This window comes from Lissotriton vulgaris, chromosome 1_1 (assembly GCF_964263255.1).
Source record: "Lissotriton vulgaris chromosome 1_1, aLisVul1.2, whole genome shotgun sequence".
NCBI lineage: Eukaryota > Metazoa > Chordata > Amphibia > Caudata > Salamandridae > Lissotriton > Lissotriton vulgaris.
Genome location: NC_141685.1, coordinates 1,632,022,410 through 1,632,048,619, shown reverse-complemented (window position 1 = coordinate 1,632,048,619; position 26,210 = coordinate 1,632,022,410). Strand labels below are relative to the sequence as shown.

The 26,210-nt window shown below is 47.6% G+C and overlaps 1 protein-coding gene across 1 annotated transcript in view; it reads right to left on the bottom strand.

Moving 5' to 3' along the window:
- The window catches only part of LOC147750954 (coiled-coil domain-containing protein 136-like), a 195,191-nt gene that overhangs the window by 37,075 nt on the left and 131,906 nt on the right, over positions 1-26,210 (bottom strand). Inside the window, exons 6-7 of the mRNA XM_086918859.1 lie at positions 6,573-6,690; positions 432-783 (exon numbers count right to left, since the gene is read on the bottom strand). Coding sequence (XP_086774985.1) covers positions 432-783; positions 6,573-6,690 — 470 coding nt within the window. The remainder of the gene's footprint in view (positions 1-431; positions 784-6,572; positions 6,691-26,210) is intronic.

Here is a 26,210-nt window from a genome sequence, read left to right as displayed (position 1 = left end):
AAGTTCTCCTATCACCATGCTGGGCCCTGGATGAATATAGTCTCAGAGGATAGGGTGATCGTACCCTCATGGAGCAAAGTGTTGGTGCTGGCATGGAGGATAACATAACCCTAAATCCATGGGGCATTGTGCCAAGAAGGCATCAGTTTGCGTGCACCTAACTCCATGCAGGGATTGGGTTGATGCTTGCATAGAGGACAGATCAGTTCCTAAAATGGGAGTGGGGTTGTCTGTTTGCAGGGTAGAAGGGAAACTCCCTTAGCTCCATGCTGATATCTTAGTCGGCGCAGGTTCACAGATTATTAACAGTGGCTTGGATATTGGATTCCCTACACTTCTTCCAGTCATGATTTTCTTTCCCCCACCATGAGCCCCAGTGCCAAGAGGTCAGCTCTAATCATCATCTTGGTGGGACGCTTGTCATGACTTACCTCATTCTGTGCACGCTGCACCTTCTCCTCTGCACTCTGCAGCTGCTGCCTGAGGCCAAAGCCTTCATCCTCTTTTTGAGTCTTTGGGGTCTCTTTTTGGCACATGACCTCAGTGGAGGCCTCCAATGGGACACAGGATGCCTCCTGAACCTCATCCTCCTCTTCCTCCAGGAGAGGAGGAAGGCCCCTCTCTTCCATGCTTGTTTCGCTCTGCCTCCACGCAGAGATGCATTCAGTCCTGGGTTCCTCCTCGGTTTGTTCGAGTTCCATCCTTGGGGTCTCTCTTCCATCTTCCTCCTGGTTGTCTTCTGCGTCCCTACCTTTCTCTTCTGCTTCAGTGAGACTCCCACCCCTAGGAACACAGATACACCATGTCAGAGTTAGCAAATCCAGGAGCGCATAGGAGTAACAACTGAAGGCTGCGAACCAACCAATGTTTTAGTAGAAAAATACCAATTGCCAAGTCTGATGACTAAATAATAAGTTACAGCCTCCTAAAAGCAGTGCCCACCATCTGAAACCACCAGCACAAAATAAGTACTGGCTAAATCACGTAGTGAAACATGTAATCGAGGTAACATAGTGGACCATCATCATTAACTTTGTACTTTTTATAAAAATTAAATATGTCATGATCAAATGTATCCTCCTTTATTGCAGGTTTAAAGTGAATGGGAATAGCACTCACAATATTTGGTTTGATATTTGATAGAAGAGAAAATACAAACACCTCTTTCACTGTCTGAAAGGGTACACATACGTTCCTAAACATTTATAACATTCACATTTATGTATGAGAAAACGGTCTCCTCTATACAACCACAGAATCCTTTCTGTCTTTATTGTCAACCATTTTAACTTCAGCTGAGAACATGGGCTTAGTCCAAACACTCATGTGCTTAATGGCCTGTCTAACAAACACTGACCATAGGCTTTGAGACTTAAATGCTGTTTTAATGTTCTTTAGCCATACTCTATAGAATCTCTGATGCTGAGCATAATAGATTATAAGATTTTTTTAAAGTCTATGACCCAAGTTGGATCTTCAAATAAAAAGAAAATAATATGCAAAAGCATTTTTAAAAGCTCGGTGGGTGGGATCAACACAGAGGGTGCAGTTGGGTGGAGTAACATGAAGAGCGCGGTGAGGGGAAGCAAGACAGAGGGTGGGGGGAACATGTAGGGTTGGGTGGGGAAGAGAAGTAATGGGCAACAGAGAAGGAGGACCCAAGTGAGGGGAAGCTACGCAGATGGTGGGGGACGAAAGGTAAACTTAGGGTCAGGGTACGAAGGAGATGGAATGGGTGACAGATAATAAGGACATGGATGAGGGAAGCACTGCAGAGGGTGGGCCAGTAGCAACATGGAGGGCGGGTGAGGAGAAGAAGCAACAGAGCAATATGGAGGGGGCATGAGAGAAGCACACAGGCTACAAAAAAACGGGTGGAGGACACAAATGTGAGGGGGCAGGGAGAAGCACATGGACAACAGTGAGCAACACAGAGTGCACTGGGAGAGAAGTACATAAGGGAAAGAGCTAGAAAATACATGCACTCTTATTTATTTTATTTATTTTTAGAGTTTTCTATAGCGCGAACTTGAGTGTTTAACCAAAAAGAAAAAAAGCAGTGCTTGAAAGACATGCTGTGAAAGTAATCAAAAGACATGGTAAAGAGGCTGTGCTCCATGGGAGGGGCAAACACAAATATTAACAAGCTGTGACATTAATAAGATTCGGGCAAATGAGAGTGACAAGGAGTAGCTCCAACCAACTGGACATTCTTGGTAAGCCCATAATATATATTTCAAAACCAAATAGCTGTGCTATCTGGTAGGCTTGACCTAAAAATTATGTAACAGTGGTAGGCTGTAGTGGCCTCTGGCACTGATAGTCCCTGGTAATTGGGCATGCAAGCCACAATAATTGCCACACTCCGATGAGAAAGAGTATTAAAGGCTGGCTCCTTATCTGAGTGCAGAGCTGGTCCCCACCAGACCAATGGTAAAATATGATGAGGCCTGTTAATTTTTTTGTATGACCAAAGATATGGGTGTGGCACGTGTTCACAACAACAACTATCATATAATATTGGGGCTCTTGCCCTCAATTCCTTATAAAATTATTTTAATCACTTATATGTTAAACAGCCATTACAGGAATTTTTCCATTACATGGAAACTTCACACTCTGCTTTAGCTTAATCTTTAACCCACAACTGGTAGCAACTGCAATTTATAGTTTCCAGTTGCTTTTTTCACTATATTTTCACAAGTAAATACAGGCTAAAACAAATTGGTTTACAATGCTATTTTTCTCCAAAACAAAATACGTTTTTAACAGGTTACTTTAGCTGGTACACATGCATTAAGGGCAAATAGATATGCATATTGACAGTATGAACGGTAAAACAAATTGTCAGAACCCCATTCAGAAGGACACACAGCAAGCAGGAGATACTGTGCCCAGCCATGGGGGTTCAGGCCTTTTACTTCAGATGTCCCAAGGTCCGACCTGCTATGGATATTGAGCAACTGGAACAAGTACCCCTTCAGCACTTGACTCCCAGTGGTAACGCGGGTCGAGCACTTTCTTGGGGAAGGAGGTAGACAAAGGGGGTGAACACAGGCCACTTAAAATACATTTAGCAGCAGCAAGAAATGATTATCAGTCGAATACTTGTATTAATGAAAAAAAAAGTATTTATGTACGAAATACAAAGTAAGATATGACATTCACAAACAATATGCACAGTCCTCTGATGCCAGTGCTCTAGTGTTTTATAGGTGGATTCCTGAGTCCTACTCCTATTTCGGTAACAGTAGTGGTTTTTCTTCCACTTTCACAATAGGCAACGTTCGGGTTAAGCCCCACTAGTAGTCCAAGTCTTAGGAGTCCACTCCTACTCGTATGTTGAAGTCTAAAGTGTTCCATCATCGAAGCGCCATGTGGCATGCTAATTCCCCCAGGGCTATCTGGCCCGTAAACCAGTCTTACCTGCACCAGCAGGATCTGAACGTCCAGAGTCTGAGAGTGCGCCCCCTTCATGAGTGCTGAAGCTGCAGCAGCTGTTTCCGGTAAGTTCTTAAACACAGCCCAGGAGGGGCAGTGGTAGGATGTCCTCAAGTTCCTCACATGCATTCCTGCGGAGGCAGTTACCAGGAGAGGCTCTCGATGCTCCTTCGATACAGGTACGTTTCAAGGGTTACTCCCGACAGGTGAGTGGGGGGGTGTCACGCTCCTTGTGATGCTACTTCGTTGGGGCCTGGGCCTACTTGGGTCACTACGGCAGCCGACTCCTCACGATGACAGTCTTGACTAGACCATGCTCCTAGCCTTGTTCCAGTGGCCCCACTGGCATACGGGGTCACCATCCTCACTCTGTACACAGGCTATAGCCTGATTGGCACAGAAGCAATCTTCTCGGTGGCTCCACCTGGCATACAGGATCGCCAGTTTTAAACCTGCACACAGGCAATGACCCAATCGGTGCAGCAAAGTTCACAGCTCACTTCACAGCGGCCCTCCTCTGGCATACGGTGGGGGGTTGCAGACTTTTCCCTGCACACAGGCAATGCCCCGATTGGTGAAGCAACCGTCTCCTCGCTTATCGCTACAGACATCCAATCACCAGGATCCCCCAATTGGACCTCCCTCCCTTCAATGCTCTCCTTTTCCTCACAGGGCACACTGGTCTTTGCAAGCAGGCAGGCACTGGTGCTCCAGGCTCAAGGCGGGTGATCTTGGATTCCCTGGGCAATGTCCTCTCGCCCAGCTGGGAAACTGGCAGGCTTTGGCTCCCAGTCCTGGCCACAGACAGAAGTCTTGCAGAGCTTCTCCTCCTTGCACAGCCCGAATGGCTGCTTGACTGTTGAAAGTTTGGGGGACCCTCAAGCTTCCCTTCTTATAGTCCATTTCCAGATACCAGATATGATTTTGAGCCTGAGTCTTTTGAAATTTATGTTGAAAGGTCTGCTGCCTCTTGAAGTGTTCTCTCCTCTGCCCTGCTCTTCCTCCAGAGAGCAGTCTGTCACAGCAGGAGTGTCTCCAAATCTGATAGCCACACAATAAAGCCCATGGGAGTGACTGGAGGTTCACACCTGGATGTCAGCCACAGTGATATGTGCATCAAAAGGTTAACCCGGGGCAACAGCCCTACGCTTTATGATTCTCTTATTATCCCCATCTTCTTCCTGAGATGTGCCCAGCCCAGACCCCTTCCCAGTGACCTCTCTCTGAATAAAAGTGCACCATTTTATGTGTACCGAAGAGTCTGGCTCTCCCTTCCTCCAGTGTGTCCCACACAACTCACAGTAACACAGAAATACACAAATCTGTCTGGGGATTTTTCCTCAAGTTCCTCCAGTTTGCCCTGGGTCTCCCAAAATGGAACCCAGAATCTTCCATGTATTGTACCATTCATAGGCACACGTAAACCCAGCACATGTACATAACACACATGCACTGCATAGCACAGCATCATCCCTGATTTGTGCCATAAACAGGCACATATACATCGAGCACATGTATAACAAACATACATTGCGCAGCACTACACCCCAAACCGATGTGGGTCATGGGTGAGTTAAGCACACAGCAGTGGAACTTTAAATGGGTGTACCTGTAGGCCTCACTCCAGTGGCACAGGTAGAAAAGGCCTGTTCACTCTTACTGATCACTACAAGTTATGCTGCCACCACCACGCTCATGCTGCTTAGCTCCTGGCAAAGGCGGTAGCCGTTCACCATATTGAGGGTAGGGCTTTGGGTTTCCGGTCCCAAACAAACGCAATCCATGAAACAGGTCTACGTCATTGCACACACCCATGATCCAAGTTAAAAAATGACAAGAAAAATCAGCAACAGAGATTCAGACATCTTTACAGTTGGGACAGTCAGGGCATGGGTGAATGTCCATCACCATGCAAGGACCTCTGTCATCTCAACACAACTATTGGCAGTACCAATGGGTCTCACCTCCAACGCCATGGAGCAGAGCTGGAGGCTTTGCCAATGCTTTTTTCGAGTTTGTGATTGTTCATGGCAAAATTATATTTTAAATGACCAGGGGTATGTGTACATGCATAGACGGCAGTCTTCAAATGGTTTTCCAAAAAGCATAAAAAAGCATAAATTAGCAGCCATGTATTAGCAGATGTGGCCATCTTGGAATGGTTTAAACACTATTTAAACAATGGCAGTTCTCTGCTGTATAAGCAATTGGTGGTGGGTGAAGCCCTGGGCATGAAGCAAACACTGGAAGAGAGCAGTATTTTAAATAAGCAAAGGGATAGAGCGACAGGGAAAGAAAGAAAAAGGAATAGTCCCTCATGCACCACAGTGTGAGGTCCTGACATCAGCTGTGAAAGGATACAACTCATCCAGACCAAACATGATGAGACAGACATTCTCTGTTAGGAGGGATAAGAATACAAAGTAAAACCAACGAATAAGGAGCAGTAAACGTAGGGAAGCAAAAAAGCCATCCAAACATGAGAAGAGGCGAACTCAGAGCCGGCTCCAAGTATATAGGATACAAGAGGTCTTTACAGAAATGTAACCGCATCGCTTCTAGAGAATTTCCCCTGCTTTGCTGGACAGCAATAAAAACGGGTGTGGTCATGATGAGCTCAGCTCGTCATGAGCACATGAGCACTGTGCTGCATGACGAGCTGAGCTCGTCATGAGCATGGAAGGGGTTAAGTGGTGAATGTTATGGAGCTGAGGTTATTTTTTGCTATTTTAAAAAGGAGCACTGATATACATTTGTGCTTCTTAAAAAATGAAGCGCGTGGTCTACAAAGTTGCCTTTTTTCCAACAACAGTAGATAGGGATATCTTGATGATTACAGTTGTTGTAAAACTTATTTGCAAAAATGAACGCATGTTTTTCTACAGCAGCTCTTTTATCAATCTCCAGTGTGTTATAGACAGGCAGAAAGACAGACAGACAGACAGACAGACAGACAGACAGACAGACAGACAGACAGACAGACAGACAGACAGACAGACAGACAGACAGACAGACAGATAGATAGATAGATAGATAGATAGATAGATAGATAGATAGATAGATAGATAGATAGATAGATAGATAGATAGATAGATAGATAGATAGATAGATAGATAGATAGATAGATATACCTGAGCTGCTGTCCCTCTCCCTCGTGCAGCTGCCTCTTGAGCAGGGTGTTACTCTCGAGCAGGGACCTGCGCTCAGTCCTCAGTTGCTGGCACTGCTCTCTCAGAAGCTGCAGCTCCCCTGGCATGAAAAGAAGAGCATAAAAACAGAATTAACAAGCATTTGCAATGCAATAGGTCTCGCATTAGGAAAGTTTGAGCTATTAGTATTGTAAATGACACATTTTTTATTTATGTGTTGGTTCTGAAAATAGCGAAATGAATAGCTTTGTCATTTATAATGCCAATAGTTTTAACTTTTGCAAATGTGACATCTTTAGCATTTGTAATGCAATATGTGTTGTATTTACATGACTTAGATGTATTGATATTACAAAGAACAATGGCTTTTATTTTTAACAATAATTAATAGTAAAATAAAAGTTAGCATTAACATTCCCGCCGGCGGCCGGTAGTACAGTGAGTCACTGCCTCTTGACTGCCCAATTACAGAGACCCGGGCGGGGCCTGACCTTAGCAGTCTTTGCATTACAGGCTGTGGCCCCGCGTGGGGGGGAGGTGATCGGATGTGACCTCACGAGACCTGGAACAGGCAAGGTCGGTCAGAAGCTGAGCGGGGCCGGGGCCTCGACTGGAGTCACGGGTCAAATTTAAAATTAATCAACATCATGATACCACGAGGACTGGACTGAGGGCCTGAAGAATCATGCTCGGGTGGCGCGGTTTGCCGCCGATGGACGAGTCATTGCGGCCACTGTAAAAACATTCCTACGTCGCGTGATCCCGGAGCTGCAGCATTTTCGCTCAGGAAGCCTTAGTGAGTTGAGTAAGTTATTCCCAAATCAATACTGTCGAGTGATCCTGGCAAGACACACGTTGTCTGTGAATCCCGTGCACATATAGGCTGTGGGAGAGCTATGGCGGGCATAGTTTAAACTTTTGAAGCCAGAGCACGCAGCCGGGAGCCCGACTCTGCTGCAGCTGCCACTGTGTTGTGCTGCGCTGCTGCCGGGGCTCCCAGCGTGGTAATGAACACTTACTACAAAGCTACCAACCCCCGGCAGACTCGTGGGTGGCCGCCGCTGGAGTTGTTGCCTAGTGCCGTAATACTGCAGCCTGGTCCCCAGGTATGTCAAATAAAACTTCAGAATTCCATGCCAGTCACAATGTATTTGCGTTTGAGTGTTAAGTATAAACATATGCTCGGTAGATTCTGCCTCAAGATGTCCTTTTACACACTCGTGAGCTAAAGCGCGAGAGTATGTGTGTGCCTAATACTCACTTCTGAAAATATGCTGCCACCACTTTTGCTCTGTGACCGCGGTGGCTGGGACACGCTAGTAGCCAGAAGGAGGCGTGCTCGCAACAGGCTGGGGAGCACGCGCACACGTTCCAGGCAGCGACGGAGGGGTGGCGCGCACCGCCTCCCTGTGCCGTGTCGCGCGCTGTGGATCTCGTCCCCTTTTGCTCTTCCCAGTGTGCGCACCGCAGGGGCCTGTTAACTACGCTGGGGGCCTGCAACCGCCGCTCCCTGCGATGTTGGCGGAGGCTGGCAGGGATGCGCCCCCGGTCTGGGGGAAGCTGCCGGTTTTGCAGCCATTCTCGGTCCTTCCCCTGAAGCCGGGCACGCCTTCCCACCACTGCCTCCTCCACCCGGAGCCTCCGGAGCTGCAGAGGAGCCTGACTCTAGACGGGCCGGAGTATGAGGAGGAAGAGGTGGCGATTCCGCTGACCGCTCCGGCGCCTAACTAGTAAGTACCGAGATTCTGGGGTATGGCAGATCTCCCGATGCATGGGGCAGGGGGTGTGTCTGTGTGTGCTTGCAGGGAGGGGGTAGGGGGCGGCGGCGTGTGTATGCGTGCTTGTCTGTATGTGTGTGTGTGTGGTGGGATGGCAGCGTGTGTACGTGTGCCTGTGTGGTCTGTGTGCAGGGGTGTGGAGGCTGGCTGTGTGCGCACGGGAATATGAGGCACGAGAGGGTCAAATCTGCGCTCGTGCCACTCTTGTGTCCACATTCCCAAATACTAGGGTTTCTCTCCTTAGCCACCAGGACCATCTATGGATGTTATCCTGTATATATCGGACAAAGTAAAATATGCATAACATATATAATGTCTTTTTTGGACTATGGATCATCTTCATAGGATGGTTCATAATAACTTTAGAGACTGTATAACCACCGTCACAAGGTTAAAAACTGTAAAGTGTACTGCGATCTCAAATTAAATTAACAAATTGGTGGTTGAGACATTTAGCCAAAGATGTCCTGCGCATACTGAGGGGATCGATGGAGACTAAGCACAAAGAAGGAAGAAGAAGCGTTGACACACAGCGAGGTCAGCTGAGAGGGACTAGGATAGGTGTATATGTGAGGGGCAGAAAAGATGGGGTATGTTTCGAAGCCTGAGGTTCTGCGGGTGATGGGTTCAGGCCTGCTGTCACTGAACTGCAGAGGGACCAGTGAATGGCCAAGAATAGAAATGTGAGAGGCCATAAGAAAGAGGGGGTACTTATACTGAAGACACCTTAGAAGCTCAGATTTATAAACAACTTTATTTGAGGTTTAACGAGGAGCAGTACAAACTGACCTGCAGAGAAATTAAACACTCATAGATAGTTGGTGAAGTCCAATAAGGCATGAACATGAAAGGAGCAAAGCGTCACATGCAGTCATAGGGAGGAACTGATAATGACACAGTCGACAATGTCACATGCAGTGTCACTCACATATGGAGAATTTATGGGAAGGCACCAAAACCAAGTATGTTGGGTGGGGGTTCAAAATAAGCCAGATCTCCGAACCAACCCAGTGACTGATTAGGATGTCAGGGTTTTGGGGGGGTTCCCCTGGGAACACCTGAAAACTGCAGCCCCACCAGCGGGTCGAAGACACACACAGCGCTCGCTGCAGGGGAGGAAGACGGAACAGGTGTCGGTGCGGGAGTGAGTGTGAAAGACGTGGGCTGAGCACCTTCTTCCGTGCAGCACCCGGAGCCTGTGTCCACTGTCCCAGCCGGTGAAACGTGTGCCCACAACCCGGAGGAAACACTCACTTCCCCGGCCGACAACGAGGAGCGAGCAGCTTTCCCCGTGTAATATGTTTTGAGACAGCTTTTATTTAGAGGCGGCGCTTAAAATTAACAAGGGGCTGCCAAAGAAACCAGAGGCGATGATGGGACGAGGCCAAGAACTGAAAGGTTGAGGACGAGGGGATCTTTGTATACAGTCCTCTGCGACTTACATTCTGCGGTGCCCGAGATATGACAACAACAGACTGAAATTCAGTAAACCAAGTCTTCAGGATGCAGTAATTAAACGCAACAGTACCGTTTCTCTGCAGCAAAAATAAAACATTTCCCAGTGATGTGCCTTAAAGCTAAACATTATTTCCGGAACCATTCTAATTACATCTGCCTACCAGGATGTATTCCTTACTATTATTTTAAAATTATATACTTTTTACCATGTTTAGGCAATGGAAAGCTTTCTTTTTGTATTCAGTTTTATCTATCCTTTCCCACGGAACATCGCCGCCGGCCTGCGACCAGGAAGTCAGGCAGGCCGGGCGGGACAACCGGAAAAAGGAAGTAGGAGGGCGGGAGCCTACCCCGCCTCCCACGGAAGAGCCGCGGCTGTTTGGAGCACCGGGGCAGGCAGGAGCCTACCATGCGCCCCGGTGCCGAAGGAGGGAGGAAGAGTCCTGCTGCCGGGCCCAGCCGCCGCACCAAGGAAGCCGGTGAGTGGGGCTTCGCCTTGTTGCTGAGCTGCGAGGGCGGGAGGGCGAGGCTGTGTGTGAGTGTGCGTGTGTGTATGTGTCTTGGAGTCTGTGTGTATGCGTGTGTGTGTGTGTGTGTGACTGTGGGGGGGAGGGGGTGTGTGTGTAGGTGCGGCGGCGAGGGGGGGGTGTGTGTGTGCCTGTGAATGCGTGTGCCTGTGTATGCCTGTGTATGCGTGTGGCTGTGCATGCGTGTGGCTGTGCGCATGCGTGAATGTGGGTGCGCGTGCACGCAGCTGAATCCAGCCGGGGAGAAGCGCGTGGCAGTTTCTTGTCCGTCATTCCCCCGTGTCAGCTAGCTATAGTTCTCCACCTGGACCGCATCCTTCGGATGCGTGTTCCCAGGCTCGACCTAAAAAGGAACTGCATCATCGACTCCTTCAACCCTGAGCTCACCTTCCCTCCCCACCCTTCTGTCAGCACCCTATTCAACTCCACCACAAGACTTCAAGCATTCGCCTGCCCCCTCCCCCCCCCCCCCCCCGCCATGTACTGAGCCCTTACCACCTGAAGGATTCACATTCATCTATCCATCTAGTCTGTTCAGGGCCGCCTTTAGTGCTGGCGGTGCCGGGTGCAACAATGTTTGTTGGCACCCCACCCATGGTGGAAGTGGTCACCACGGATTCACTCACTACCACCTTTTAACAGTGCCCCTCAAGTCTCCATAATAAATCTCTTTTAGATCCATTTAATTCGTTTTCTGTTAAGCTAAATATTAACACTTTAGTATTTAGAAAACCGAAAACTGCAACTGCAGGAATCCTGCAAAGCTCTCCCTTCCTCCTGAATACAACCATTCACTTCATTAAAAAAACTTTCAGTTTGAAAACTGCTTTTGGGTGCTTGGGGGATAATAGGCTGATGTAAGAGCTGCATTGCTGCATTAACTCCTAGGGTTAATGAAACGAGAAGATATTGGCACAGAGCTTGTGATGCTTTATGCGGAAGGGCAACAGATGTCCTACAAGTGGGGTTTACAAAAAAGGACTTCAGAGTATGAGGGTGTAAGTATGCAGACGTCTTTGTGTGGGGTGTACTAAAGGCTCAGAGCGGCTGCCAAAATACATTATTCATCTCTGCTTTTGCACTTTATTTGGTCCTTCCTGAGTGAAGTTGGCTGGTGGAGTGGTAGGGTTTGATTTGGTCATGGATGGGTGTAGGACTAGAAAGCTCTTAACCTTTGCAGGAGTGGCTTCGCATCAGGATTCAATTAGAAACCCAAATCAGCTCTGACAAAAATATTCATACCAGCCCCAGAGTGCAGTAGGCCACAACCGGAATATGGCCATAGTGTTGTCACATTTTGGTCATGGCATATCAACCAGCACTGAAAGCACCCCCCCCCCCCCCCCACCACCACCACACACACACAACCTTCTGCAGCCTACCAGGGAAATTCCAGTGATAGAATGGTCAGTCCAGCCCTGCATGGCACTTGGAAAGAGATTCCGGCCTGCGCTGGAGGGTGGTCATTGGAGGTTTTGTAGTAGGCCTATGGGTCAAGGAAAGATTTCTTACAGACCTCCACTACCACAGGGTATTGGAAGACCACTGGAACATATGTAACCATGAGTTATTGATGAGAGGTGGTAGCTGATTGACCAGAGCATCTGTATGAGCAGCTACAAGGGGGAGCAACATGTGTCTCCAGTGCCTTGCTGGGCCTGAGGCTTTTTACTAGTTGATGAATTTATGGAGGGTCAGATAGAGCGAAAGAGACACTGTTGGAGGCTCCTAGGTTGGACTCCTGAGTTGTTATGGGGCTTTCTTGGTGGTGCGAGTTCTAAAGGAACCTGTAACATCCTGAAGGCTCTGCACCTTCATAGTGCTCTGAAGAGAACTTAACATGTACCATACAGCACCGTGTCCCATCTTCATTTGAAGCATATGCTACAAACATGCCTTCTAAGTCTTGAAAATGCTTAACCCCACACCACATCTTTTGACCATCAGATACCACACCTCCCACTGGCTTACAAATGTACAGGTGTGCAACATCTAAAAGTATTCAAACATATGGTTTTAGCCTGTTTAAGTTCCATCCGTCAAAGTTTCTACATCAGTATATCATTGCTGCGTTATCACTCTACGGCTGATGGTTCATATGCCATGCACAGTGAGTGACTGAGCTGGTGAGAACACTAAAGAAATACATTACATTCCAGAATGCATCCATACATCAGTCCAGGGCAGAGGCCGAACTGAAAGTCATGACTCTCTTTCCAAACTATGATGATCAGTTTCACCAACCCAAGGGAAAATTGGACCCATTTGGAGGGAGATCTGATGCTCACAAAAATATCAGGCACTCAGCCTTAAGCTCGGGAAGGCTTAACATACCTACTCACATGTGTGCCAAACGCACCTCTCCCAGCTTTCCATAATATGCAACATCCTCTTTTAAATATGAAAAGAGATATAATGGACAATTTGATTTTTTGGCAGGAGCTGCCTTTCTCTCCATCCTGCTCTCTGCACACCAGGCTCATAAATTAAAAACCACAGTAATCAGGGTATATTTACTGCCATGCTCAACTCACTGCATGTGCATCCGGATCCGACTCAGTTGCGCTGTCCAACCAGGAGATGCCACTCCACAACTACACCTAAATCTGCAATGTGGAGATGAGCATTTAGGGGTAAGGACAATCAATTACGTCATAAGGCCGATACATGGGTGCGTAGAAAACCTTTACTGTGAAACAGTCTCTAGGATTTGCGGTGTCCAAAGGGCTTACATCAAAACATATTGTGGACTTAATCTACTCAGTGCTTCACCATAGTAACCAATAACTGCGATGTTTTCCTACCTCTACTAACTTTGTTAACTGGAATTTAGGTGCCAGTCTCTGAGACATGAAGCACCATTGGCAAGGATTTTAGATTTTCACTTGCTTGGTAGAAAATGTACTAATGTTACTTTCCAAGAGGTGTCTGTTCTCGTAGGCTCAAAAATGCACCTTCTTCATTCATAATGAAACTCCTTATGCTCCTTATGCAGGAAAGCCATTCAAGAAGGGTCTGCATTAAGGTATGAAAATATGAGTTGTGTTTGGCCTCTAGGCACTTTATGTCATCTGGAGAATCCTCCCACTCTTTTATTCTGTGATTCACAGATCTCTTCACAACTAAATTTTCAGACTCAACCAAGACCTGAAGTTGGAGGTTTTTATGCACAGTAGTGTATAGCACCAGTCACTGTGGATTACGCTGGATGACTGGTTCATGTTATTGATGAGCCTGACGAAGGCTCCAGGCAGGCTGGTACAGTACTGCAGACTCTTTCAGCATATTTTTCTACATGTTAGAACTACAGGAGCCCTTCCCATCTTTCTAGGATGACGGGCAACCAGTCAAATGACTCCTTCTTAATTCCATTCACAGCCCATCTGCGCCTTCTGCTTATCTCTACAGAGGTCTTCTCATCCCAAAGGCCCTCGTTGACACCAGCCTTTTCCAAAGAGCTCTACCACCTCGTTTGTCAAACTCCTAGCCACAGAAAAGTACTCCTTTCGCAGCCCCTTCTTTCTTTCTCTTGCGTTAAAGTCCTCCACATGGTTTGGAGAAGCTGTGCTGTCCTACTCTGTCTTTTTTCTGGTTAGCCCGGTCTTTTTCCTTCACAGAGTTTGACAACTATGCAGGTGCACCACAGGTGCTCCACCGCTTACCATAAGTAGGAATCTCCAAAAGGGTGCCCACGTCCTGAATGAGGGTGGCAAGTAACACATGAACCAAGGCAAGAAGACTAGTGGTGTCAGAAGAGAGCAGATAGTCCAGGAGAACACACCTTTTAATCTGTGCCACTTTGGGGATACTGCCTATAAGCTCTCTGCAGGTAACAGCCCCAGGATGCCACAAATGGAATTAGAATGAAGAGAAATGGTGGAGATGGGGAGAAAAAGAAAAACAGAGAGAGAGAGAGAGAGAGAGAGAGAGAGAGGAAGTGTGTGTATTGAAATACACATACTGCTTCCTAGGTCCCCTTTACTTATACCTATTTCTGGGGGTGGGGCTGGCCTCGCGCATCTGTTCTTATTTTAGAGTAGGCTTCCTCCTGCCTGATTCAAACCCACCCATCCCCCTCTTCCTGTGTTATTGTTTTTATCCAAAACAACATGACTCATTACAGATCTCTGACTGACCGGCAAAACAAAAACCACTGGACCCACTAAAACTGTCTGTCCTATAACGCGCCGGGACACCCCCATTGGGGGTAGCCGAGCGCTTTATAAAATCCATAAATAAATAAATAAATATAACCCTCAGCTTCAGAGCCAAAGAAAGCTTGGACAAGAGCAGGAACATAATGGGAGAAGTGATTACATTTTTTAATAAAAGAGACTTCCGGTTGCCTCAAGCTTCCTGAGTTGGCCACGAGTAGAGGACGAAAACTGATCTCTTGAGCCAGTATTTATAGATTATTGAGACAGAGAGTGAGACTGCACGCCAGTGCCGGAAAAGGTATGTCAACACGAGTCAAATCAGTGATAAGAGAAGAATCGCTTACTTGCTGTCCCACAGGAGCCCTTCTGAGCCTACAAAGAACCACAGTAAGTCAAGCTGACTAGAGAACCTTTGTGGAGGATCACTCTCTAGACAGAGGCAGGTCTCCTTTTCTCCTGACTCTGCCCTATCTGGCACTTAGTAGCCTTGATAGTTAAGCCTGCCTTTTGCAGGGCCTCCAAAACATTTTTCAGGTGGATCAGGTGATCTTCCCAGGTGGAGCTAAAGACACTCTTGTACTGGCTAGTCCTTAAGCGAGCATATGTCCTGTATGCATACTTCTGGTAAGAAGCACAGGTCCCTGTCGTAGACAGTCTTGATCACCAGACTGTCCTTCGTTTCACTTAGTACCATACAGCAAGGTTTGCGGGTTTGCTGTCCATTGAAAAGAAACTGCTAAAGAGGGATACCTCTGATATCTTGTGCTTCCACATGAAAGAATCTGTTTTCATAACCTATTGCAGTTTGTTAGGTCCATACTAATCTGTTTCATCATTGTCAAGACTCTTGAAACCAGACCGCAGAGTTTCCATTGCAGGCATGCTTCCAAACGGGCAGTACAAACTCTAGCATCCCAAGAATTGACTATGGGAGTATCTCTCTCTGAGGCCTGCCCAGAGCTGCAACGGCCCCTCTAAGAGCCTCATTCAACGCTGCAGCGAGACTTATCACAGGCCCCAAAAGAAGCTCACACATATCTCCTGACCTAAAATCCCTTAATTGGCTACCTTTTGAAGCTAGAATACATTTGAAAATAGCATGTATGACGCATAAAGCCATTCACCATAATGCACCCAGCTATTTGGTACAGAAACTAGCGCCCTCATGTGGGGTTAGAGCTTCAAGAAGTGCTAAAACCCTTCTACTGGAACCGCGAAAATTCAACAAGAAAAAAAACATACCCGAACCTTTTCAGGGATGACGCCCAGAATATGGAATGCGCTACCCCCAGAAACCAGACTTATACGGCATCTTTCAAAAAAGAAGTGAAATCGCTTCTCATGGCTAAATTCACTTGAGCATGGACTACAGTTATGTAGCTACATAATGTATCTTCCTCATAGATCCTTGTATTGTATATTGGCCAGTCAGGTCTCCTGGATACTGTATCTATATTTTGCTTGTTATGCATTGAATGTTTTGTTATGCACCTTATACCCATGTATCTATCTATGATAGTAGGTTTTTTAACATCAAGGACCAGCGTTGAACCTTAGGGTATTTTCTTTGTATTTATGTATCTATGCCACCTACCCTGTAAAGCGCTCTGATGCCCACAAGGGTCTGGTTTGCGCTATATAAAACTTTAATAATAAAATAAGACTGGTAGATTTTAAGATAAAAATGTTTAGGCTGAAGAGTGTTTGTGGGACGATTTTCTGATGCTTCAGCCGACTGCGTTGTCCAACTGGCTACCAAGGGCAGGGCCATTAGAAGTACTTGGCCCAGACTCCCTGTATCATCATTAAACCCTTGTCTTCAATGCCTGCAACCTACCCACAGACACCTGCTGGTTCCAGAGGCCCTAGGTGTTCTTGGTGGGTCCTTACACAGCCCCATGCATGCAGCCCAAGCCACAGGCATCTGCTTCTTCGCAGTCCCTCATTCGCTGCAAACTACCCCATAGATAACTCCTCCTTGCACACCCTCGAAGCCTGCACCCAGCACACAGCCCTCCACGTCACTGCTACCGCCGCCTCTCCGCAGACAGTTCGTGCTCAGCGCTACTTTCAGGAGCTCCCCCGCCCCCCCCCCCCCCCTCCCTAGTGCCAATTCTCTGGACCAAATAAGGCTTTAAGGAGTGAAGGCGCTGCGGGCACCGCGACCTCATGAGCTGTATCCCGGTGCGTGATTCCAGCCCGGGGCCGCTGTGCTCACAGGCGAGACCAGGGCACGGGACGCCTCACCCTCTCCCCCGAGGACTGGAACAGACTGTGAGAGGCAGGGGACGGGCGAGGAGAGGACCCGGGACACTAAGAAATAAAGTAAAAGACTGCTGAGAGGAAGATGCTTGCGACGGAGACACCTAAAGAGGTGTCAGGGTGTGCGCGCGCGAGCGTGCGTGCGTCAATAATACGTGATATGAACGTAGGGCCTGACTGAGACAAGATGGGGTTTGTGGTCCTTGGGGAATAAACAAGGTGTGATGTCACTGGCCTGTGCGAGAAATACGAGGTAGCAATGTGTGGGATGAGCCTCGGGTCCCTCCCTGTAAAAGATGGATTATGGGGAAAGGCTGCGAGGAAGACAACGAGGACAGGCTTGTTTACCTGTCCTAACACGCACTGAGGCCGGGGAGCCTTCCTAAACAACTTTAACATATGTATGACGGGGACAGGCAGACACCAGCGATACACACTGATAAAAGAGACACACCGGGACATGTTCAATGGACAGGAAAAACACAGCAGCGCACCACCGGGACCTCGAGGCACTAGGGAAGGAAGAATATAAGGGCTGGAAGATTATGAGGCAGGAGACACAGCAACAGGGACATACTGGTGTTAGGACTTAAACAATGGGGCAAAGAGTCGGTAGCACAAGGACACACTAGGACAGGCAAATGTGGGTACTGCAAAAGGTGAAATACAGAGGCAGGGAAAGACAGGCAGTGAAACATGACCTCCTTGAGAGGGTGGTGTACAATGAGACAAGAAGCAGGGTGATGGGCTGTGAGACAGGTAAACCAAGAAAATGGAGTACTGGGACAATGCAACGCGGGGACAGGAAGGCATGGACACAGGGGCAGGAGACAAGGACGCGGTTCAGGGGGGATTCAGACACTGACAGGGAGAAACAAATACAAAGGGATAAGATGGGCACGTGGGCAGTAACACAGGCTCACTGGGACAGGAAAACTATGGTAGGGAGACAGGAAGGTACAGACTATGTGGTATACAGGCATTACGGCAGGGAGACAGTGAAGCAGGGCTTCACCCGAGCAGGGAGATACTGGGGCAAAGAGACATTGGACAGGTAAAAATGGACATCAGAACACAGACATGCAAACAATGTGTCATGGAAATACACCCTCAGGAACGGGACACCATGCACATCGAGGCATGGGACAGCAACACAATGCAAGGAAATGTGCACACTGAAAGGACAAGGACAGTGGAGCAGGAGTAGGTGGACAATGAGACATTGTCTCAGGGACAGGGTAAGAGGGACGCAGCGAGCAGACCAGCCAACGATTTAAAAACAATTGTGAGAGAAGCGGGGTCCGGAGCCCATCACAACCGGAGTAATCATAACAGGTCACTTGAGGGGCATACCTGCCAACTAAAATAAAACTGTCAGTGTGAGAATGCCAAAAAATACCAAAGAGGCACTATAGCCCCACTAACCCCCAAGCCCCTCCTCTAAAAAGAAGGAAAAAAGCTTGCTGAAGCTTAGTTCAAAGCCGCCAAAAAGGGCTGGAAATTCACTGGTTTTCAGCTTGTCTTCCCTACTTCAGTGTGATTTCGGATCCTCGGTCGGTGACTGTGTGAAGGGAGACAATATCGTGTGTCACACGGTTGCACCGTGTGAGGTGGCAGGTCTGGCTGCGGCTTGAGTGCTCCAAGGGCCCTGGGACGCTCTTGTTTCAGGTGTCATGCCGCAGCATCCTGTCTGGGCAGCTAAGAGGCTAGTGCCCTTGAAAACTGCATGCTCCCTGCGACCCAATCACAGCATGGAACAAGACACATAAATTATGAATTGTAACAAGCCGGGTCTAGAGACTGTCTCCATGGCAACCGCCGTCACCTCTTCTCTGGGCCCAGCTTGCAGTGTCTGGGGCATATAAAGATCAGTGAGAGTAGTGCTGGCAGTGCAAGTGCCGCACTGAGAGAAAAGCATCTCGAGCAATGCGTCATACGTGCATGACAATTCATTTTAGCATGGCAGTACAGAGAAATGCACTAAAATGAGTTAGACTAACCCACGATGTGGGGCACTTGACAAGACTGGCATCAAGCAAACTTTCTGAGGAGGCATTTTCCCTTTCCCCCTAACTGTGCAGCCAAGTAAAGAAATAACAAAAAAAAAGATTTCTGATTCTGCTACCCTGTCCTAGGAAGGAGGCAATGCCCTAAATGGAGTCCATCTGTGCATGACCTCCACACAGAGATGGAAACGTACTCTGTGTGGGGGTCTCTAGCTTACCCTCAGATATCCACTCTTCACCGGGTGACCGAGAAAAAAGTTACGATAACACGTGACACCTTGAGGCACCGTCTGAGATAGGCAGGCATTAATACTGGGAGAGCGCGGCACAGGATGTGATCCAAAAGACATGGATTCACATTGACAGAGAGGCACCAGGACAGGGAGACATGAACACTGGGTTAGGGAAACACAAATGAGCAAATGAGATCCACACTCTAGGATACATTAACACAGACGTTGAGATAAGGAGCCCTGCATACTGGGACAGGGAGACCTGCATACTTGGACAAGGAGACATGCATAATGGGACAAGGAGACCTGCATACTTGGACAAGGAGACCAGCATACTTGGACAAGGAGACCAGCATACTGGGACAAGGAGACCTGCATACTGGGACAAGGAGACCTCCTGCATACTGGGACAAGGAGACCTGCATACTGGGACAAGGAGACCTGCATAATGGGACAAGGAGACATGCACACTGGGACAAGGAGACATGCATACTGGGACAAGGAGACCTGCATACTGGGACAAGGAGACCTGCATAATGGGACAAGGAGACCAGCATACTTGGACAAGGAGACCAGCATACTGGGACAAGGAGACCTGCATACTGGGACAAGGAGACCTGCATACTGGGACAAGGAGACCTGCATAATGGGACAAGGAGACCAGCATACTGGGACAAGGAGACCTGCATACTGGGACAAGGAGACCTGCATAATGGGACAAGGAGACCAGCATACTGGGACAAGGAGACCTGCATACTGGGACAAGGAGACCAGCATACTTGGACAAGGAGACCAGCATACTGGGACAAGGAGACCTGCATACTGGGACATGGAGACCTGCATACTGGGACAAGGAGACCAGCATACTGGGACAAGGAGACCTGCATACTGGGACAAGCAGACCTGCATACTGGGACAAGGAGACCTGCATACTGGGACAAGGAGACCTGCATACTGGGACAAGCAGCCCTGCATACTGGGACAAGGAGACCTGCATACTGGGACAAGGAGACCTTCATACTAGGACAAGCAGACCTGCATACTGGGACAAGCAGACCTGCATACTGGGACAAGGAGACCTGCATACTGGGACAAGGAGACCTGCATACTTGGACAAGGAAACCAGCATACTGGGACAAGGAGACCTGCATACTTGGACAAGGAGACCAGCATACTGGGACAAGGAGACCTGCATACTGAGACAAGCAGACCTGCATACTGGGACAAGGAGACCTGCATACTGGGACAAGGAGACCTGCATACTGGGACAAGCAGCCCTGCATACTGGGACAAGGAGACCTGCATACTGGGACAAGGAGACCTGCATAATGGGACAAGGAGACCAGCATACTGGGACAAGGAGACCAGCATACTTGGACAAGGAGACCAGCATACTGGGACAAGGAGACCTGCATACTGGGACAAGGAGACCTGCATAATGGGACAATGAGACCAGCATACTGGGACAAGGAGACCAGCATACTGGGACAAGGAGACCTGCATACTGGGACAAGGAGACCTGCATACTGGGACAAGGATACCTGCATACTGGGACAAGGAGACCTGCATACTGGGACAAGCAGCCCTGCATACTGGGACAAGGAGACCTGCATACTGGGACAAGGAGACCTTCATACTAGGACAAGCAGACCTGCATACTGGGACAAGCAGACCTGCATACTGGGACAAGGAGACCTGCCTACTGGGACAAGGAGACCTGCATACTTGGACAAGGAAACCAGCATACTGGGACAAGGAGACCTGCATACTTGGACAAGGAGACCAGCATACTGGGACAAGGAGACCTGCATACTGGGACAAGCAGACCTGCATACTGGGACAAGGAGACCTGCATACTCGGACAAGGAGACCTGCATACTGGGACAAGCAGCCCTGCATACTGGGACAAGGAGACCTGCATACTGGGACAAGCAGACCTGCATACTGGGACAAGCAGACCTGCATACTGGGACAAGCAGACCTGCATACTGGGACAAGCAGCCCTGCATACTGGGACAAGGAGACCTGCATACTAGGACAAGCAGACCTGCATACTGGGACAAGCATACCTGCATACTGGGACAAGGAGACCTTCATACTAGGACAAGCAGACCTGCATACTGGGACAAGCAGACCTGCATACTGGGACAAGCAATCCTGCATACTAGTGTGGTAAATATTTAATTACCGTCTTAATTTCTATGCAGGTAAGTACTAAAAATAGAATAACTCAATCGGAAAGAAAGACGCAGAGTCCGTGGTGTTAGAGTTCTTAGGGGTTTTATTCCTTAAAAAGGAATGGTTCTTGAACCGGATATCGTGTTCCTGACACCACTGGGGTTCAGGAAGGGGTAGAGCATACTTTATTGACAAGACATAACTTTTATACTTAAATCATATAATGGTAACCAATACAGTAGGCGTAACAGCTGAGAGAGACAAGATAAAAGCATACACGTGTTAGCAATACGTAATCAAAAAGGCGTGAACTAGGCATGAACATAGGGGTGTGTGCTAGAAACGTCACATGAAAGTGTCACAAGTAGGTGGGTACATAGCAGAATCTTGCAATGTCAGCAGAAATCTGAGGTCTGGATGCGCGCGCAGCTGCATGACGTGTGATTGACGTGGAGCTGGAGGGTGCAGGGGACTTGACATTTACACTAGAGGAAAGAGACAGAAGTCTGGCATGTCAGATCAACTCGTTCCTATATCATATCTGATATCTGATGTTTGGGAACCATATTATCTAGAAGGAAAGGTCTCTTGGGCAGAGGCTATTCTATACTGACTGTGAGTGCGTGTATAAGCGTCTACGTGTCTGCATGAGATGCGAGGGGGCATGGGCCTACCATGGTAACGGGAGCTATGAATTACTTGCACGGAGACAGTGAGGCCGGGCCCTTTGCTCTGCAGCTGGAAGGATGTTTACTTGAACTAGTAGGCAGGAATGTATTTTTTGAGGAGCGGAGCAGATAATTCGAAGGTTGAATACAGTCTTGGCAGGCAACAGGCTGAGCTAAGCGCCGTTAGCCGCGCAGGGAGTAAGGTAGAGGTCACAGATACAGAGGCAGGCCCAGGCTGAGGCATTCAGAGTCAGAAAGCAGGAAAAGGCTCGATGGCAGAATTCAGGGCCTACTTCGCCTGGGCTGGAAAACGTGTAAAGTACACTACATAAAGACGTTGGCACGGCATACTTAGAAACGGAGTATTCACCCCGTTCAGGGTGGATCTGAAAGAGGACATGTTAACGTTGGACGCAAATGTATTTGCGTCTTCATAGCTGGCACAGGAGGGAAGTTACATGCACTTTAAGCTTGTACATGGAGACGGTGGGGTACACGTTAGGGAACATTTCTTGACCATAAAATGTATATTTCCTCATTCCCTCCTTGTTCCCTACGGACCCTTCATGATATATCAATCCTCATGAACCGATCAGTCTGTTCATGTAACATCATTTGCTCTTCTTTCTTCTTTTCGCGTTTTGAGTGGAAACTTGAATGCGGAATACATGATGTGGCGCACAGACCACAAATCGCTGGCCCACATTGTAGGCACAGGCAGCAACTGAATACTATGAGAAGGGCAATGCCTAGGAAGGATAGGATCTTCCATCCCCAAGCGGTCAACGTTGTCCAGAACCAACCGGACCAAGTCCAGGTGCCTGGATTCTGATGTATCAAACTTGCAATTTTATGAAGACGTGTGATAGCTTTATATACTGTTGGCGCGTTTTCTGGAATGAAAACACAGCAACTTGACCCGATGACCTTACAGGCTCCGCCCCTATCTGCTAGGATGACGTCAATAACAAGACGATTTTGAAGAACAACAACCCGCATGGCAGATTGCTCCTCTGTTAAGTTGCCTAGAGCGGAAGTAGTTTCATTCACTACTGCTTCGAGGGTTCTAGTTAATTTTCGGATCAGTTTACTATTAAAGACGGTACCTAAGTAGGGGAAGAAACCTTTATTGAAGTCTGTGTATTGCTCCCATGCCGTTTCAGTATAGTCGACAATCGGGAGATCTCTTCGGAGTCTATTCTTTACTAGATTTGTATTTCTGTGATAATCAGGAGGGGCTAGGAAAACAGGTGGCAGAAGGAATGCAATGTAACAGGTACCATCCCAATCTGGAGGTAAGCGTATGTATGCGGTATGGCCACAAACAAAGTAGGAATGGCGAGTAGCTCTAAATGTAGACCTGCCTTGATCACTGAATTCGACCACAGTAGTACATTTAATATGACCTAAGTGTACTGAACCCTTCTTTCTGACACATAAGTCACCCGTGACTGGTAATACTGACATAGCAGGGAGAACTGGTGCAGCTTCGGACTCAACAGTAAGAATCATGAGGGTAATTGTGTAATTACCTAATCCATATACTTCATTTTCTAGATCAGTTCCTGTCCTAGTGGGAAGTCCCTTCTTGTCAGGGTAACAGGCGTTAAGCAAAACTAAGTTCAGGTTTCCCCAAACCCAATTTCCTTCGAAAACAGCAATATCAGAATCTAAAGAATTAATTAATCTAAACCATGCTCTACATGAGCCATTGTGAGTGAACGGGTATGGAAAAAGGGGCAGAACTCCCTTGTATTTCTGATAGGGAGGGAGTCGGCCACATATCCAACAGTTTGTAGCATTATTAGTCTGATGGGAGTGATGTAACATACTAATGAATGTGTTGTTGCGCAGCGCAAGTCTGTAAGATAACTTGTGAGGGGGTAATTCGCTAAAAGAATGTTCGGCAGTGACATTGTAAGCAGATTGGGTATGCTTGAAGATAGGGTAATATATATGCAGCAATATACTGGCAATAATCGTCAGAAGGCTTAGAAAAAACATAACCAATAATGTCACTATACATCGACTACGAAGTGATTTACAATATGCATGTTTCTTGAGTTGTCTCTCTCTCTCTCTATCTCGGTCTAGGGGATACATGTCAGAAACTAATTTAACCGATTCACCTAGGGGAGGACTTAAACAATTAAACTGTCTGACTTGCTAGACCGCAATTTTAATTTATACTCCTCTTGCGGAGTTTTCTCTCTCTTAGGAACTTTAAAGTCACTAGAATCGGGGCAGTCCTTTGAGGGGGTGGAGGAGTCAGTTTCTGGCAACAGTTCATTACACTTTTTAATGTGACTCGTATGGATCCACCCCTTTCGGCCCTCCACCTTGATTGCAGTCCTCGTGGTCAGAAGGACGAGCTTCGGCTCCGGCCAACGGGGCTCCAGCGGACTCCTCCTATCGAAATTTCGTATCAGGACAGTATCACCAGGACGGACATCGTGTGGCTTCACATCAGTGTTGTCAGGAAAGGCTGCGGCAACCTGTGAACGACATGATTGGAGTGCAGACATCAAGGAGGCAAGGTAATCTGTCAGCATATTACAATCAACATCGGTTATTTTCTTAGGCATGGGCGTCCCCCACATATTTGGTGGTCGGCCAAAGACCACCTCATACGGGGATAGTCCTGATCTCGAATGGGGGACCATTCTCATGTAGAATAGTGCAATTGGCAGGGCGACTATCCAGTCGACCCCTTTCTCTTTACATATTTTGGCGAGACGTGTCTTCAATGTCTGATTGTGTCTTTCTACAAGGCCAGCTGCCTCGGGATGTCGGACGCAATGGAATTTCCACTGGTATCCTAACAAGAGTGAAACCTGCTTCATGAGCTCGGATGAGAATGGCTGTCCGTTATCTGAGTACACGATACGAGGCAAGCCGTACCGTGGGAAGAATTCACGAACCAGCTGCTTAGCAGTGGTCGGGGCAGTGTAATCTGGGACTGGATATGCTTCGGTCCAACGGGAAAGTGCACAAACAACTACGAGGACGTACTTGAATCCTCGACAACGGTCCATCTGGATATAATCCATCTGGAGGACTTCAAACGGGTGATCGGGAGGATGAAATCCACCTTGCTCTACAGGGACGCTTTTACCTGGATTGAACTGACAACAGATCATGCAAGTACGCACTTTCTGTTTTGCGGCTGCTCGTAAATGTTTGTTGTACCAGAGATTCTGTAAACTGTCTAACATAGCTTTTTCTCCTAGGTGTGCTGGACTATGTGCTGTATTTATTATGACTTGAACCATAGAATCGGGGAGAAACCATGTAGATTTTCCCTTCGTCATCCATCCCTGATCTGTCTGGATCCCTCCTAGTTCAGTCCATTTCTTGATTTCATCTGGAGTAGCATGTGTCTGAATATCGATTACATCTAGTGTGGGATCCCTAACTGTCATACAATGTGTCGGCACTATTGTCTGTCACATCAGTTGTCTGGGTGTGAGTCAATGCTGTATGTTTTGCTGTTTGGTCTGCCAGGTCGTTACCCTGGGAAATAGAGTCTGTAACTTTAGTATGTGCTTTACACTTCATGATAGAAATGCCTGAAGGCAGATGTATTGCTTCTAACAGTGCTTGAATAAGGGGACCGTGTTGGATCTTGGCACCGTGAGAGGTCAAGAAACCTCGTTCTTGCCATAACACTCCGAAGTCGTGTACGACTCCGAAAGCATAACGTGAATCTGTGTATATGTTAACATTTCTGTTCTTGGCTAGTATACAGGCTCGGGTCAGAGCGATAAGCTCTGCTGCTTGAGCGGACAGTGTATCAATACGATGTGTTTCTTTAACTTCAGTTTCAGTGGTCACTGCATACGCGGCCACTAATTCTCCTGTGCTTGTTCTCATACATGAACCATCCACGTAAAGTGTCAGGTCTGGATTTGTCAGTGGAACATCTGTTAAGTCTCGTCGGGGCTTTATTACTGCATTAATGATTTCTATACAATCATGCGGGGCTGAATCTGTCGTAATTGAAGGTAACAATGTTGCAGGATTTAGAATGTTACAGCGTCTGATTTCTATGTGTGGCTGGAATAGCGTCAATTCATAACCTGTCAGTCGTGCTATAGTCAAGTGTTGAGTCTGGGTTCGGTTTAAAAGAACCTCTACAGAATGTGGAACTTGTACTGTCAATGGATGTCCTAATACAATTGAGTCGCTCTGTCTGATTGCTAGGGCTGTCGCTGCAACTGATTTTAAGCACGCAGGGAGTGCCTGGGCTACTGAATCCAATGTACTTGAAAAATAAGCACAAGGCTTATGTGAACCTGCTTGATCTTGAGTGAGGACAGACAACGCTGTACCATTACGTTCTGTAACAAAAAG